Source organism: Pyrus communis, chromosome 15 (genome assembly GCF_963583255.1).
Source record: "Pyrus communis chromosome 15, drPyrComm1.1, whole genome shotgun sequence".
Classification (NCBI taxonomy): domain Eukaryota; kingdom Viridiplantae; phylum Streptophyta; class Magnoliopsida; order Rosales; family Rosaceae; genus Pyrus; species Pyrus communis.
Window position 1 is genome coordinate 15,433,909 of NC_084817.1, and position 14,719 is coordinate 15,448,627.

General features: G+C 38.0%; 2 protein-coding genes and 1 pseudogene across 2 annotated transcripts; all 3 read left to right on the top strand.

Moving 5' to 3' along the window:
- Window positions 1-4,541: 4,541 nt before the first annotated feature.
- On the top strand, window positions 4,542-7,419 carry LOC137717505 (proteasome subunit beta type-3-A-like). Its single transcript, XM_068456891.1, has 7 exons — window positions 4,542-4,685; window positions 4,805-4,986; window positions 5,076-5,183; window positions 5,307-5,396; window positions 5,608-5,692; window positions 6,328-6,422; window positions 7,086-7,419. Exons 1-7 carry the CDS (start codon window positions 4,680-4,682, stop codon window positions 7,132-7,134), a joined length of 615 nt encoding a protein of 204 aa, XP_068312992.1. The 5' UTR covers window positions 4,542-4,679; the 3' UTR covers window positions 7,135-7,419.
- Window positions 7,420-8,692: 1,273 nt separating this feature from the next.
- LOC137717267 (E3 ubiquitin ligase BIG BROTHER-related-like) lies at window positions 8,693-9,329 on the top strand. Its single transcript, XM_068456574.1, has one exon. The coding sequence runs from the start codon at window positions 8,693-8,695 to the stop codon at window positions 9,305-9,307; it is 615 nt and encodes a 204-aa protein (XP_068312675.1). The 3' UTR covers window positions 9,308-9,329.
- Window positions 9,330-12,113: 2,784 nt separating this feature from the next.
- LOC137716867 (NAC domain-containing protein 2-like) lies at window positions 12,114-13,627 on the top strand (annotated as a pseudogene).
- Window positions 13,628-14,719: the final 1,092 nt, after the last annotated feature.

Sequence of the window (14,719 nt, forward strand, 5' to 3'; positions counted from 1 at the left end):
TGCTTATATGATTACCTTGAATGTGATTTGGAACACATTCCTAAATCTCATTCATACTCTGGCCAGAGATTCTAAATCATATCATAGAGTATTCTCCCTCAAACAGTTTGAAGGTTAGAGATCCCTTGTTGCGCATTCACTTGTCTCCATGGCTAAGTGGCTTAACCCCAACGATGCCGTGGACACCCTCCTGATGGAGTGACTTTGACATAATCAAAGATTAAGGACCTAACCACAAGACAACTGTGATGCCTCAGGTCAAAAGACTAATTTGCATTATCCCAACCATGAGTTCTCATGTGACATGAATATGAGAACTCTTCGTTGATCGTGTTCAGTGAACTCATTCTCTATTGAGCACCTACGTACTTGTCTTGATGTCACACACACCAATGACTCGAGACTAGTCACTCTCCCTGAGAGAAGACATAGCACGTACTGATCTTAACGGATTGTCAATGCCCAATTGACAATCCTATGATCAGGAACGTTTAGGATGTGTCAACGAAAGAATGGTCTCATGAATCTAACTTCTTTAGATCGCATTCTTCCAATCACATATTCCTTGGACTTATCGTTTAAGCATATAACATTTATATGAGACGGCTCAAACAATAATCTTTGCCCTTTACATTAAACTAGATTAGTTTAACATGTGAAATGTCCATAAAGTATCATCATATGATTGGTTTTAGGGCACATTTCCAACACCAATTTCATGGAATTTGGTTGAGAAATGAAGAAGATATGAAGTTGTGAAAATTTTCCAATTTCTAGCTAGAATTCGAGCTGCGGCCGGCGAGACTCACCGGAGAAGACAAGGAATATTCCGTCAACTTTGACGGAATATACTAATGACGTCAAGTATATATAACGGTATATTCCATTTTTGGACGGAATATTCCCTAACGCCGTTAGGGTTACCACAAGTGTGCCAGGCACGTGCCCGCACGTGGCCGACGCGTCTGGCCGTGCCTTGGCTGGCGCGTGGCGATGCATTGGTGGTCAAAAAATTATTTTAAAAATATGGGGATGTTCGTGAGGTTGAGTAGATCGCGTGGGTATATCCAAACATCCCATTTGAGCATTGTATGAGAAGTTATTACCTACTTTTGGTTATGTGCTTTAAATTGACGTTTTTATAGTTGTTTCGCATATAGGTGAGACTCATCCTGAGGACGAGCGCAGTCACTCGAGGCAAGGGGGTTACGACCCTTCCATATATCAGTGAGTGGGCTTTTGGTTTTCCATATATACCTATATACTTATGTTTTTTCCCAAAAAATGATTAGAATGTTATTATGTTCTAAAATGCCATGCTTAGTCTGTGCCTATTTATTTGTGCATGAGTAGTTGCATATATGTATGTTTGGTGCTGTAGACGCACAGGTAAGTGTCAAGTAAGTTATAGTTTATGGTTGTGACGTAGTAGTTATGTGATATGCATAGAGAGCTCATAACCTGCACCCCCGGTGTTAGTGCTCCCGCCTAAAGTAGGGCATAGTCCTTCATGTGATGTTCACCTCCCACACCACACGCTCATCTTGGATCCAAGTTAGGTGCACAGTCCTGTCGTACAGACCACTATAAGTGGTTCGGACTCGTCGGTGACCCGCGATTATTCGCCCAGTCTTCACGTGATCGTAGCACTTGAGCGTATTTATTTACACCCAGTCCTGTCGTACATACCACTTTAGGTGGTTCCGACTCGTGTGCAGGTATAGTTAGTGAGTTGAGGATTTGAGTTGTAGATTCAGCCGTACAGGTCACGTTAGGTGACTTCGGCTGACATGTTATTTACATTGATTGACATTACCTAGTTACCTTTATTTTATGTTGAGGCATTCGACATGGCATATTTTTTAACATGTTTTCGATATATGTGTATATTCTATTTTCTGGGGAAGTATACAAGTTTTACGGCGAGGGGTTAGAACTTTTGCTAATGAAATGATTTTGAAAAGCTTTGTTTTTGCCCACTCACACTTTCTATTTTGCGCCCCTCCAGGTTCTAGTTTGGATTGCTCTTTTGGTGGCTTACGAGGAACCCACAGCATATCTAACAGATTATCACCAGTGTAGGACCACCTTTGGGTGTGTTTAGTTAGTGTTCGTTCTTCTGGACTGCACTTAGGCTTTCTGTACTCTAATTATGTTTATCACACTTAGTCTCACATTAGTGTGTTACCTTAACTAGCTTACTTAGTAGTTTGGTTTTTATTTATTCGTACTTTTATTATTATCTTTTGCTTCCACACTGTGCACATGGCTACGTCACCCTCACATGATAGCCAGCACGCCTTGATTTCGGTTGAGGTGTGTCAACACCAAAGCTCAAGAAATTGGATGTAAAGCTACATTTAATTATTGTAGATATTTAAACATAAATGTGAGGGAATTTTAATTTGGTAATTGAAAACAGCTTTTTATATATAATTACTGAGAACATAATATTCTCAAGGTTTTCATCTAAAGGATCACTTTTGGGTTTATCATTTTCGGCGCAATAGGTGTTTTTACAGGACCAAAAATGGTCTAAGTTTCATATGAAACTGAACTAAGAATTAGACACTTTATAAAACTTGACCAATAGCTAGACACTATTTGTCACATCCCGGCCCGGGGCGGATCACTTCCTGGGCCCGCTCCACCACCGTAGCACGATATTGTCCACTATGGGCTTACCATTCCCTCATGGTTTTGTTTTTGGGAACTCACGAGCAACTTCCCAGTGGGTCACCTATCATGGGATTGCTCTAGCCCCCTTCTCGCTTAACTTCGGAGTTCCTACGGAACCCGAAGCCATTGAGCTCCCAAAAGGCCTCGTGCTAGGTAAAGATGGGAATATACATTTAAGGATCACTCCCCTGAGCAATGTGGGATGTTACAATCCACCCCCCTTAAGGGCCCGACATCCTCGTCGGCACACCACAACCAGGGTTAGGCTCTGATACCAATTGTCACATCCCGTCCCGATACGGATCACTTCCCGAGCCTGCTCCACCACCGTAGCATGATATTGTTCGCTTTGGGCTTACCATTCCCTCACGCTTTTGTTTTTGGGAACTCACGAGCAACTTCCTAGGGGGTCACCCATCATGGGATTGATCTAGCCCCCTTCTCACTTAACTTCGGAGTTCCTACAGAACCCGAAGTCAGTGAGCTCCCAAAAGGCCTCGTGCTAGGTAGAGATGGGAATATACATTTAAGGATCACTCCCTTGGGCGATGTGGGATGTTACACTATTTATGAAACTGACTAAAAATAAACACTGTTTATGAAACTGTACCAATAAGTAAACACTATTTATGAAACGAAATCAAGAATTAGACATTATTTCTAAAACTAAATCAATAGGTGGAAACTATTTATGAAACTAGACTATACACTATTTATAAAACTAGACCAGTAACTACACAATATTTATGAAACATGACCAAGAATTAGGTACTATTTATGAAAGTAGACCAATAACTAGGCATTATTTATCAAACTGTACCAACTGCTATACACTATTTATGAAACTGGACCCAATAACTAAGCACTATTTATGATACACGACCAAGAACTAGACATTATTTATGACACTGGACCAAGAACTACACTCTATTTATGATACATGACTAAGAACTAGACACTATTTATGAAAGTGGACCAATAACTAAGCACTATTTATGAAACTGAATCAAGAATGAGACATTATTTATGAAATTGTACTAATTACTATACACTATTTATAAAATTGGACCCAATAACTAGACACTATTTATGAAACATGACCAAGAACTAGGCACTATTTATAAGACTTGACCAATAAATAGTGTAGTACCGTTCAGTTTCATAAATAATGTTCAATTTCATAAACAGTGTATGTGATGGACGCACGTGTCTAGGGCGTCAGATTTTTTTTTTTTTTTTTATGTTAAAATTGTATCATTTTCATTAAACGTTAAGTTCTTTTGTCTATTTTGTTAAAATTTAAGGGTTTTTCATTAATATTTAATTCTTTTTTTATTAAATAAAGTTATAGTATGGTTTTTTTATTAAAATAAACTTAGCATAAGCCCTTTTCATGAAAGCTCTGTTTTTTAATTAATAGTAAGCTAACGTACTTTCTTTAACTATTCAATATTGTATTTTTTTTAATTAATTTAATAATTAAATTTGTATGCACTTACGTTTTTGGGAAGAAAAAAATTTCGTGTCAGAATTTGAATATCTTTTTGTTAAAATGTTCACAAAAATATTTTACGACAACATAACATTAAATTAATTTGTCCACTTAACCAAATTTCACATAAAATTGTAAAATATCTCAAATTTAGAGATTATACTACAGTCCTAGTAGTGTAAATAATATCGTTTATCAAAAAAATGTAAATAATTTGATTTGTTAGGGCCTCATCTAGCCTAGTCTAAAAAAGTTTGATCTAAGAGATTGGCCCATCCCACATCTACAATTTTGGCCCAACACAAACAATTGAAATAAAATAAAATAAAATAAAAAAGAAAAGAAAGGAACACTGGAAGGAAGAGCTGGAGTGACGCCGAAGAAATCAATCGACCTATAATTTATTATTGTGTAGAAAGCATTTGCACGAACGAAACGATCTCTCTCTCAGTCGTCAGTGAAAGCAATTGTATTTCGATTCGGTTTATTGAAAGACCCTAATTCTCCGATGTCGGTAAGTTGAAGAAGCAAGCTTGATTCTTTACTCGTACAGAGGCCGATTAGGGTTTTGTGTAAATACCCTATTCCAATTGGGGATTTTTTTTTTTTTTTTTTGAAAATTTGGTTTTGCAGATCACCGAGTACAATGGGAGTGCACTGGTCGCAATGGTGGGGAAGAACTGCTTCGCCATCGCCAGCGATCGCCGCCTCGGCGTTCAGCTCCAGACCGTCGCCACCGACTTCAAGAGGATTAGCCAAGTCCACGATAGGCTCTTCATCGGCCTCTCCGGCCTTGCCACCGACGCTCAGACTCTGTACCTCTCTCTCTCGCTCTGTCTCTCTGTCTCTCGCTTTGTTGCTTTCTTTTGTGTGATTTTTGGGGATTTTTGGTTTGAACTTTAAGGTATCAGAGGCTCATGTTTCGGCACAAGCTGTACCAGCTTCGGGAAGAGAGGGATATGAAGCCGGAGACTTTTGCCAGCCTTGTTTCCGCTATTCTGTATGAGAAAAGGTTTGGAATTTGCTCATATTTGACCCCTTTTCTTGTACATGCTTGGGAGATTTAATGGGTATTGATTATTTTAGCTTAATGTCATGACGAACTCTAACGGTTGACTTCTTTTTTGTGATTTAGGTTTGGTCCCTACTTCACTCAGCCTGTAATTGCTGGGTTAAGTGATGAAGACAGACCATTCATATGCACTATGGATTCAATTGGAGCCAAGTAAGTTACTTTTCTTCTCTCATTCATGTTCTTTGCTGACTTTCTCTCAAATTTTTAGCTGCCCAGGTGCTAAGGACTTTGAAATTGTTTCTTCATCTTCCTATAGGATAAATATTCATGCTTGCTTACTCCTATTATGTTTATGTGTTTACATATGTGTCTTTGTGGTTTTACTTCTTGTAGTGATGTTATTTGTGTTCCATATATGCAGGGAACTGGCTAAAGACTTCGTTGTTGCTGGTACTGCATCGGAGTCCCTTTATGGTGCTTGTGAGGCAATGTTCAAGCCTGATATGGTTCGTTTCTCTATTCAATTTGCACTAGCTTTTCAATGGGCCTGTCAATATATTTTATTTGATCTGCTTATATATACATTTTCAGATATGAGATATTCAGTTTTAGGTGCTCTAGATATTCTGTTGAATCATGTCTCCCATATGTAGTGAACATTCAAGCACAAACTGTCTCAGGCCATTGTGATTCATATTTAATTGTAGAGATGTGTTGTTGCCGAGATTGTGGCTATTGAAATCAAGATAAAAACAAGCTGAGAGATCTCCAATTAGTTGCACCTTTCTTTATGTGTGTGTTGCTACTACTGAAAGGAGTAGGGGAAGGGGCAATGTAATTAAAGGGAAACTGAGAGATATACTATGTATCAATTGTACTTATTTTTCTCTTTATCATGTCAGCAGCCAACTGCTACATGAACAAAAAGCATACATAGAGATAAACAGTGGGCTCCGTTGCCAACTGAACTTCAATAATCGTTTACAGGATTCTGTGGGGCTGAAAATTTATTGCTGTCTGATAAGTTAGATCATTGTGATAATATTTACTCCTAGTATCACTAAAATGGCCAGCTCCTTTATTATATTTTTTACTAACGAGAACAGCTCTAACAGCAGTGCGTCTACTAATTGTCACTCAGGAACCAGAGGAATTGTTTGAGACTGTCTCTCAAGCATTACTTTCATCAGTAGATCGAGACTGTCTGAGTGGTTGGGGAGGCCACGTCTTTGTCGTGTAAGCCTTTTGTTCTCTTTACTTACTCAGATATTCTTATTACGCATGAAGATGCATGTACATAGAGAGAGAGAGAGAGAGAGAGAGAGAGAGAGAGAGAGAGAGAATGTATCTTGAAGCAATAAAAGATTCTATTGTTCCTTTTTTCCTTCATACTTGATAGTTAATAAACTGATATAGGATTCCAAATTCATTTCCTCCATCTTGTTGGCTGCCAAATAAAGCAAGTAGCTATATATACTTGATATCAGCTGAACATGATATCAGGGAAATAATTATGAAATACTGTAACATTGTGCTTTACATAATATGATTCATGGTATGTGTAAATCCAGGAATGTTGTTTGTCCTGAAGGCTAAAGCTACATTCTCACGACGAGTGTCTGCTCTTACCATAACATTTCAATTAGTTATCATATTGGTGATGAAAAGGAGCTTACATTAAACCTAATTCCGTAACTGGGAATCTCAGGCATCAATTTCTTTGGTGGTCTGAATTCTCAATCCATTGTGGTTGATTTTTCCGTCATCTTCTTCGTTAGATACTTATTCTCCCTATGTTATGACTTCACAGTACTAAGATTTGTGAGGGTCATTTAATTCCCTCCATTTATGTGAGAAGTAACACTCCCTGTTTCAACACGTATAATTATTTTTCTGCAGAACACCAACTGAAGTGCAGGAGAAGATCTTGAAGGGAAGAATGGACTGACATTGCAGGATGCCTTTTTGTGAGTCCTCCTATGTTTCGTTCAGGCTGCATCTTTTCCTCGGGTGTTTATGTAGCTTTGACGTGAATTAGCAGACATAAGCTTTCTTGGCGATCATAGGCCCCTTGTTATGTTTAGATTTAATGTAATTTGACAATTATATACAGTGGGATCATTTGATTTAAATTAGGTCACTTTGAGAAAATGTTGGGAATTCAAATATGCTTTTAAGGTAATCAGTTGGTATGCTCATTAATGTTTCTAAACAGGTTTTGAGTTTATCCTGATGTATTTGCTGTTTCTAAACTTTATCTTGAATTTATTCACGTTGCGCATTTGGAAACATGTGATGTTACTCTCGTGTTCAGTTGTTGTTTCGTGCTCTTAAAAAGTCTTTCGCCTGTGAATAATGGACATCTAGATGTGGTGTTATGGTGAAAGACATGCTATTAACCAAATTCTTGCGTTTTGACAAAGAGTTGGATAAACCCACTGATGTGCTTAAGGTTACTGGATAAGGTCGATATTTTTGTTTTTTTTTGGGATATAAACGAGACATTGGGAGAGTGGGGGAGGGAATCGAACTTGGAACTTGGGCGCTGAGGGTGAAAACTCTTGATGGATTGAGCTACAAGGTTCTTGAAAGTCTTTAAAGTGATATTTGGGAATAAGCTCGATCTTTTTGTGGATTAAGAATGTGACGAATGGGTTGAATTTTACACGAAAATTATTACTGCTATACAGACCCATATGGGTTGGTTGAATTCTTTTGACCTTTTGTTTTTGTTCAATTCTTTTGACATGTTTACTTACAAGGAATATCGTAACAACTTGATTCCTTACTTTCCTACTATTACTAACACACGTATTGAATAAAAATAAAATTAAAAATAAAAAAATAAAAATAAAAAAGGTATGTGGATCTCATGTTACATTACGTTATGTACAACAATACTTGAACATTTTTTAATTAGATTGATTTCTCTCCTCTATTTCCGAGTTCCTCCCGTTTCACATAAGTAGACATGAAGAAACCTTGAATCATCCATGAAACTAAGAACACAAGGGTATTCTCACGGAATTTCTTAAGCAAAAACAAAAGATGACACCGAAAAAGCAGTTTTCGGTCTGATTGCTTATTCTTCTGCTATGGGAGTCGTGTTAGTCTTTAGAAACAGAAAATCTCTTTATGATTAAAAACGTTCAACTAATCATCTGCTCTCTGTGGCTAACCTCATACTAATTATTCTGGGGGCCCTGGATGTGTTTATGAACAAGCTGACAAGAGGATTGTCTTTGCGTAGGGCACAAGTCGCAATCTAGGAGCCCAAAATTTTGGAATAAGAGGTTGTAACTTATTGGGACATCTTTTTCTTTAGCACACGTCTTTGAACTAGGAATCTGGAATGCTTAAATCCATGAGGAATAGGTGGCTTTCAATGAAAGCTGCCTTTTCTCGCAAGAAACCTCACAAAAATAGTCCAATTATTTTCCCTCATATATCTCGAATGAATCCGGTTTTGACACTCTACTTCTGGAAGAGATTGATCGTAGCTTTCGATGAACGGAGAAGAAGATCAAGCCGAACAATCTTCCGGGAGGATCCCTTTCACCGAACTCATCCAAGTGAGCGCAGATTTCATTCTTGCCCTGGCTATGCAAGAGCAAGAGCAGGCCTACACCATGCTCGAAACCATAGAAAGCGATAGTGAAGAAGACGACGCTGAAATTGATGATGCTTCTTCGTCCTCTAGTGAAAACTACGACCCAGACGTTGCTGCTTTCCTTGAAAGCCGAGAATTTGATGCTGATGATTACAGGTTTCTTGAGGACGAAGAAATTGGCACAAGCAGTAGCAGCAGTGATCAAGAAACGGATGATTTGGACGTGGATGAACTAACTTATGAGGAATTGTTAGCACTTGGAGAATTCATAGGGGAAGAAAAAAGAGGACTTCCCAGCAGTGAGATTTCTGCATGTTTGCATCCCTACACGTGGGAATTAGCGGTCGGTCAGAGCAAGACTAGCATCGATCGATGCGTGGTTTGTCAGCTCGAGTATGACGACGGTGAATCACTAGCTGCATTGCCCTGTGAACACCCTTATCATTGGGAGTGTATAAGCCAGTGGCTTCAGATTAAAAAGAGTTGCCCTATTTGCAGCACACAAGTTTGATCACCATCCTCATCGTCCAAGACCATGATTTTATAATTAATTAGGGTTTCTGCATTTCATTTATTTACTGGGTTTGATTGTGAAGTGTAATTGTACAAGATTTATGTTCTCAGTTCTATGTAATTAGTTGGAATTTGGTAATGAATGAAGAAATAAAAGATCATAGGATTTACTTTATATATATATATATATATATATATATACACACACACATATTTTGTCAACTGAAATAATTTTGTAAAAACTTTGCATATCGCATGGGGAAGGTTACGATCTATTGAGGCTGCAAGTTGCAAATAGATGATCAATTTAAGACCGCTCGACATTAGATGAGACTTGTAAGACACAATATATTAGATTTTGTTTTTAATAACTCAAGTTCTAGAATTTATAAGTTCATCAAACAACGATCGGGACATTAGTCCAATTTACAAGGGCATGTGATGGTGGCTCATATATGCGGCTCTCTCCTGGTGCGGTCGTTTCAATAGCGAAATTTGGTTGATAATTGCAGCGATACATTCGTTGCATCCAACACGGAGTTCGATTTTTATTTTTTTTAAGGCAACTACCCTTGTGGCTGCAGTTGCTTTCTGGGTTTGCACTCTGCAGGGTAGAGGTAAGGGTTTTTATTTTATTTTATATTTTTTCAATGGGTTTTGGGCTATGCTCAATTTTTATTGGGCTTGTTTGTTGTAACTTGTATTGGGCTTCTTCTCATTCAATCAAATCTTATGTTTTTTGGACCCAAAAATAAATTATAAAATACTCATATAGCACGTGACAATGTTAGGAAAACTAAATTTTTAATTAGACCATCTTTTGTAGTTCACCTAATGTGCCGGTTGATGGTTGAACTCTTTTTTTACGATTTAGGAGGGATTCTAATCATCAACTGTCAACATTATACGATCAACAAAAGATTTTTTTTGTTCAAAATATGATTAACAAAGGATGGTTTAAAAATTTGTTGTATCTGGCATCACCTTTTAGCAAAAAGCTATTTGAGAAACAAGAGAAAGTGAGGGTGGGAATAACATGATCCGGCTGTTTCAGTGTTTTTTTTTTTTGAGTGTTTGCCCCCTACTTGGAATTAGCTTTGATGGTCCCTGTCCCTCGTAACTTGTTAACTTATTAACACGTGGTCGTATTGGACTTTACAATGCACAATTTTTATTGAATAATCCTAAGCTTAATCAAAATGTTTATTTTCTGTGATGAATGAATACCAAAACTTCTTCTTCTTTTTTTTTTTAAATGATGAAAGATTTTACGAAAAAGTTAAACATTTGATATGTTTGATGTTGATGCTCTAGTTAGACATTGCAATGCTGATATGTTTGATGTTGATGCTCAAGTTAGACATTGCAATGCAGAGCTTTCAATGCTCCAACATAGAAAAGCACTTAAAATGATTTTTTTTTCTTCTTAAGTTTAGTCAAGTTAAAAAATTTGACCTAACTGGACAACGTAGGGCGTGGTTCAGAGTATGCTCAACAAGGCCTCAACAAGTCCGGTCGGATGCGATCGTGAATTCGCACTTTATAAGCTTATGAAAGTTTTTTAAGTACATCAATGGTTTAGGGGTTTACTTCATGATCAACGAGTCGATGCATTGCCCATCTTTCTGTTAAGTGTTCATGAATGTCTCTTAGTCTCCGAGCTTAGTCCAACAAACATGTCAAGTCAAGGGACGATCATAAGCTCAAACCTTCATAAAACGGGTCATGAGTCCACCCTACTTATAACACTAATATTGTTTTCAAGTTAACCATATATTTCATAATTTTATTACGAAAGATGTCAGTACAATTAGAAATCAAATCATTTACTACAAATTTGTAAATGACGGACATAGGATTTTTCTCATTATTCAACAAGATGTGTTTGTAAACTTTGCATTCGACTTTGGAAATTACATAGCTTGAGTATGACCCAAAGGAGAAGATCTTATCAACATTTAGGGAGGTCAAAATTTTTAAATCAAGTTTGCAAATCAAATGATGTGGTTATAGAAGTTTTTTTTTTTTTTTTTTTTTTTTTTTTTTTTTTTTTTGGTAATCATGTCGTTATAGAAGATTGATTATATCTAAAGTGAGATTTGCAACCTATATGGCTCTGAGCGAGCACCTAGGCACACTAGGGGGTTGCCTAAGGTGCGCTAGCAAAACAGAAATATTAATTTCCCCAAGAGATAACAATGCCCAATTTATTTCCAACCAAAAAGGAAATTCAATCATTTTTTCTACTATTTCCTCTAATTTCCAGTTTAATGATTTTCTCAAGCAAGAATTATCAAATCCTAATAATCAAAATAACCTGTAGACACGACAGCACTGACGTGTACACTTCAGCGCACTGGCTCATTGACCCACCGAACGAACTTAGATCCCTGGCAAACCCAACCCAGACCTACTTGCATACTAGTGACTACATTGCAACTCCATAATCTTTTACCACCAAGACGCACCGCACTTCCATTATAGACACGTGTCCAGCTGCGGTCAGCAAAATGCCTCAGAAACCTATCTGCTACGACTGCCCACAAAGGTTATAGCCCACTTGGATTCTGGAATCGTCCACCCCCTACCTTATGCCACGTGTCCTTCCCTTCCCATATTTTCGCCCTATATATTCGCCTGTTTCACTCGCATTTCAGCTTTCAAGTTTCAAGTTTCAACTATAGCTTGCTTAGCACAGAGGGCAAGTAACGACTGAGAGAGAGAGAGAGAGAGAGAGAGAGAGAGAGAGAGAAAGAGAAAGAGAGAGCAAACGACAACGTTCAAATTGAACGACACGGGTTGAAATGTCGTCCGTCGATTTCCAGCTGCCATCAAGATTCAGGTTCCACTCAACAGACGAGGAGCTCGTGAAGCACTACCTCTGTCGGAAATGTGTGTCACAGCTGATATTTGTCCCGATCATTTTCGAAATTGACCTCTACAAATACGACCCCCGGGAGCTCCTAGGTAATTATCCCCTAAATTTTAGGAATCTTTTCCAAATTTTCATAGGTTTCTTTTTTTTCTTTTCTAAATAATATTTATTAATTTAAATTTTGTATTGCAGGTTTGGCGTTGTACGGAGAGAAAGAGTGGTATTTCTTTTCGCCAAGGGACCGGAAGTACCCAAACGGTTCAAGGCTGAATCGGGCGGGCGAAAGCGGTTACTGGAAGGCGACCGGTGTCGATAAGCCTATTGGGCATCCGAAATCATTGGGGATTAAGACAGCTCCGGTGTTCTATGCTGGAAAAGCCCCTCGCGGCGAAAAGACCAACTGGATTATGCACGAGTACCGCCTCATCGACGTGGACCAATCGTTGCGGAAAAAGAACAGCCTCAGGGTATACACGCTACTCTCCTTCTTGTTAGATTAGGGGTTGGGGTAAAATTATGAATCTACAATTCCGTTGCATGACGACGAAGATTCAATTAACACGACTTCGTTCAAATCATTTTTTTTCTTTTTTGAACAAATAATATTATTTATACTTAATGTAGTTCAAAATTTCAAATTCACATTTTATGAGAATTGAATTTTAAACCTAAGCGAAGAAAAATCATATCACAAATTGTAACACGTACTTTGACGTAAATAATATTTTCCCAAATAGGCTTGGGTCCCACTTGTTCATTCCATGAATTGGCACCATATGCGGACGGTGGAGATTGAACCTGTTTTAGATCAACGGTGTGTTTAAAATTTCCAATTTTGGAAAAACAAATTGACTTTTTTTTGTGATGGTGACTGAAGCTATTAGCGATAACTAAAGGATAAGACTGACTTGATAAGGGGATTTTATTTGTGGTTAGGATTTATTTTATTTTTTTATTTTCTTAATTAGCGAATGATTAATTAATTGAATTGGATACCGATGGACGGTCTGCATTTTCACAGCTGGATGATTGGGAATATACAACAAGAATGACACTACCATGGAGAAGCAGCAGCCTCAGCAGCAAGAAGAAGAACAGCAAACGAGGAGTCATAACGTAAGCACTGGTTCGAAGTTCGAGCATGGGAAGCCACAAGCTGTGGTGGTCCCCACTCGTCCCCCGAATGATTACGTGTACTTCAACACGTCAAAATCGGTGCCAAAGCTGCACACGGACTCAAGCTGCTCAGAGCACATGGTGTCACCAGAGTTCACGTGCAAGGCCCAGAGCAAGCCTAAGTGGAAGGAGTGGGAGAAAGCCTTTGAATTCATGTACAATCACATGGATGCCATCATAAAGAATGGGTTTAGGGCGCAGTTCCAGAGCAGCAATCAGATGTCCCCGCTGCAGGACATCTTCATGTACCTCCAGAAGCCTTATTGATTTTGATTGTGTGTTAGGGACTGCCGTAAACATATATGAGTCGGCGCATCGAACGAGAACAGGAGACTGAAGTCGATGAGTGTGCCTTTGTGCATCGATGGATTTGGAAAGTGAAATGGGATTTGGATTGAGATTGGGATGGGGATTCAATTGGGGTTGGTATTTCACTTGTGGGTTCAGCATTTTGGGGTCCAAAAGTGAATTGGGACCATTTGATATAAAAATTATAAAAATGACGGGCGTATTTTGCAACACATAATTATTATAAAAGAAACTAAATTTTTTAAATCACATTTCGTAAACTAAATGATGTAGTTGTTAATGATTGGATTATCACTTAAGTGTTGATTAACATACTTAATTCTTATTGGTGACACATCATTTAGTTTACAAACTTTGATTTAAAAATTTAGTCTCCCGAGCGTTTGAAGGCAAACCATCTAAATTCTAATATTTGTATGTAATTCAGATCATGGTTGTAGTGAGTTAATATGTTTTTCTTTTGATAGTCAAGTGTCCTTATTTATTTTTCTTAGGAGGCATAGTGTGCTGTAAATTACTGTAAATTATTGATACTGACTCAAACTTGGTGCATAAAATGAAAATGTTGTTTTAGGTCGTGGTATTTTTGGTTTTGAAAAAAGAGAAGGGGACTTTTTAGGATGCGGCGACTTGTTCTGATTTTATTGAACTTTATTTCTAAAGGTGTAGAATGATGAAGATGTCATTGTATCACTAGGTGGAACTCAATGTGGACATTTGTGCTTAATTCATATTTTCTCCTTTCTTGTCGTATTCGTATAGTTCTTGTCGATATGAACGCGTGAGCGCAAGTGAACCAAAATTTGTATAGTTTAGCAATTTTACTTTTGTTGGAATTTATAGGGTCAATTTGTGTGTCATTGGGACCCGCAACCCTCTCTCATGCGTTCCTTTTTCTCTCCCACTTTCAACCCAATATGCTCTCTCTCATTTCACCTCTCAAACTCTTTCCCTCTTGTTCCTCCTCTCGACCAAACTACAACAAACCATCACCATCATTGTTTCCGATGAGTTTCGACCACCAAACACCACCATCATCATCACCTCACA

Excerpts from the sequence above, each read along its gene's own strand:
- LOC137717267 (XM_068456574.1), top strand. The coding sequence starts at position 8,693 with ATGAACGGAGAAGAAGATCAAGCCGAACAATCTTCCGGGAGGATCCCT.
- LOC137717505 (XM_068456891.1), top strand. Across the intron at positions 4,987-5,075 it reads GCCACCGACGCTCAGACTCT|GTATCAGAGGCTCATGTTTC; the intron begins GTACCTCTCTCT and ends TTGAACTTTAAG. Across the intron at positions 6,423-7,085 it reads GGAGGCCACGTCTTTGTCGT|AACACCAACTGAAGTGCAGG; the intron begins GTAAGCCTTTTG and ends ATTTTTCTGCAG.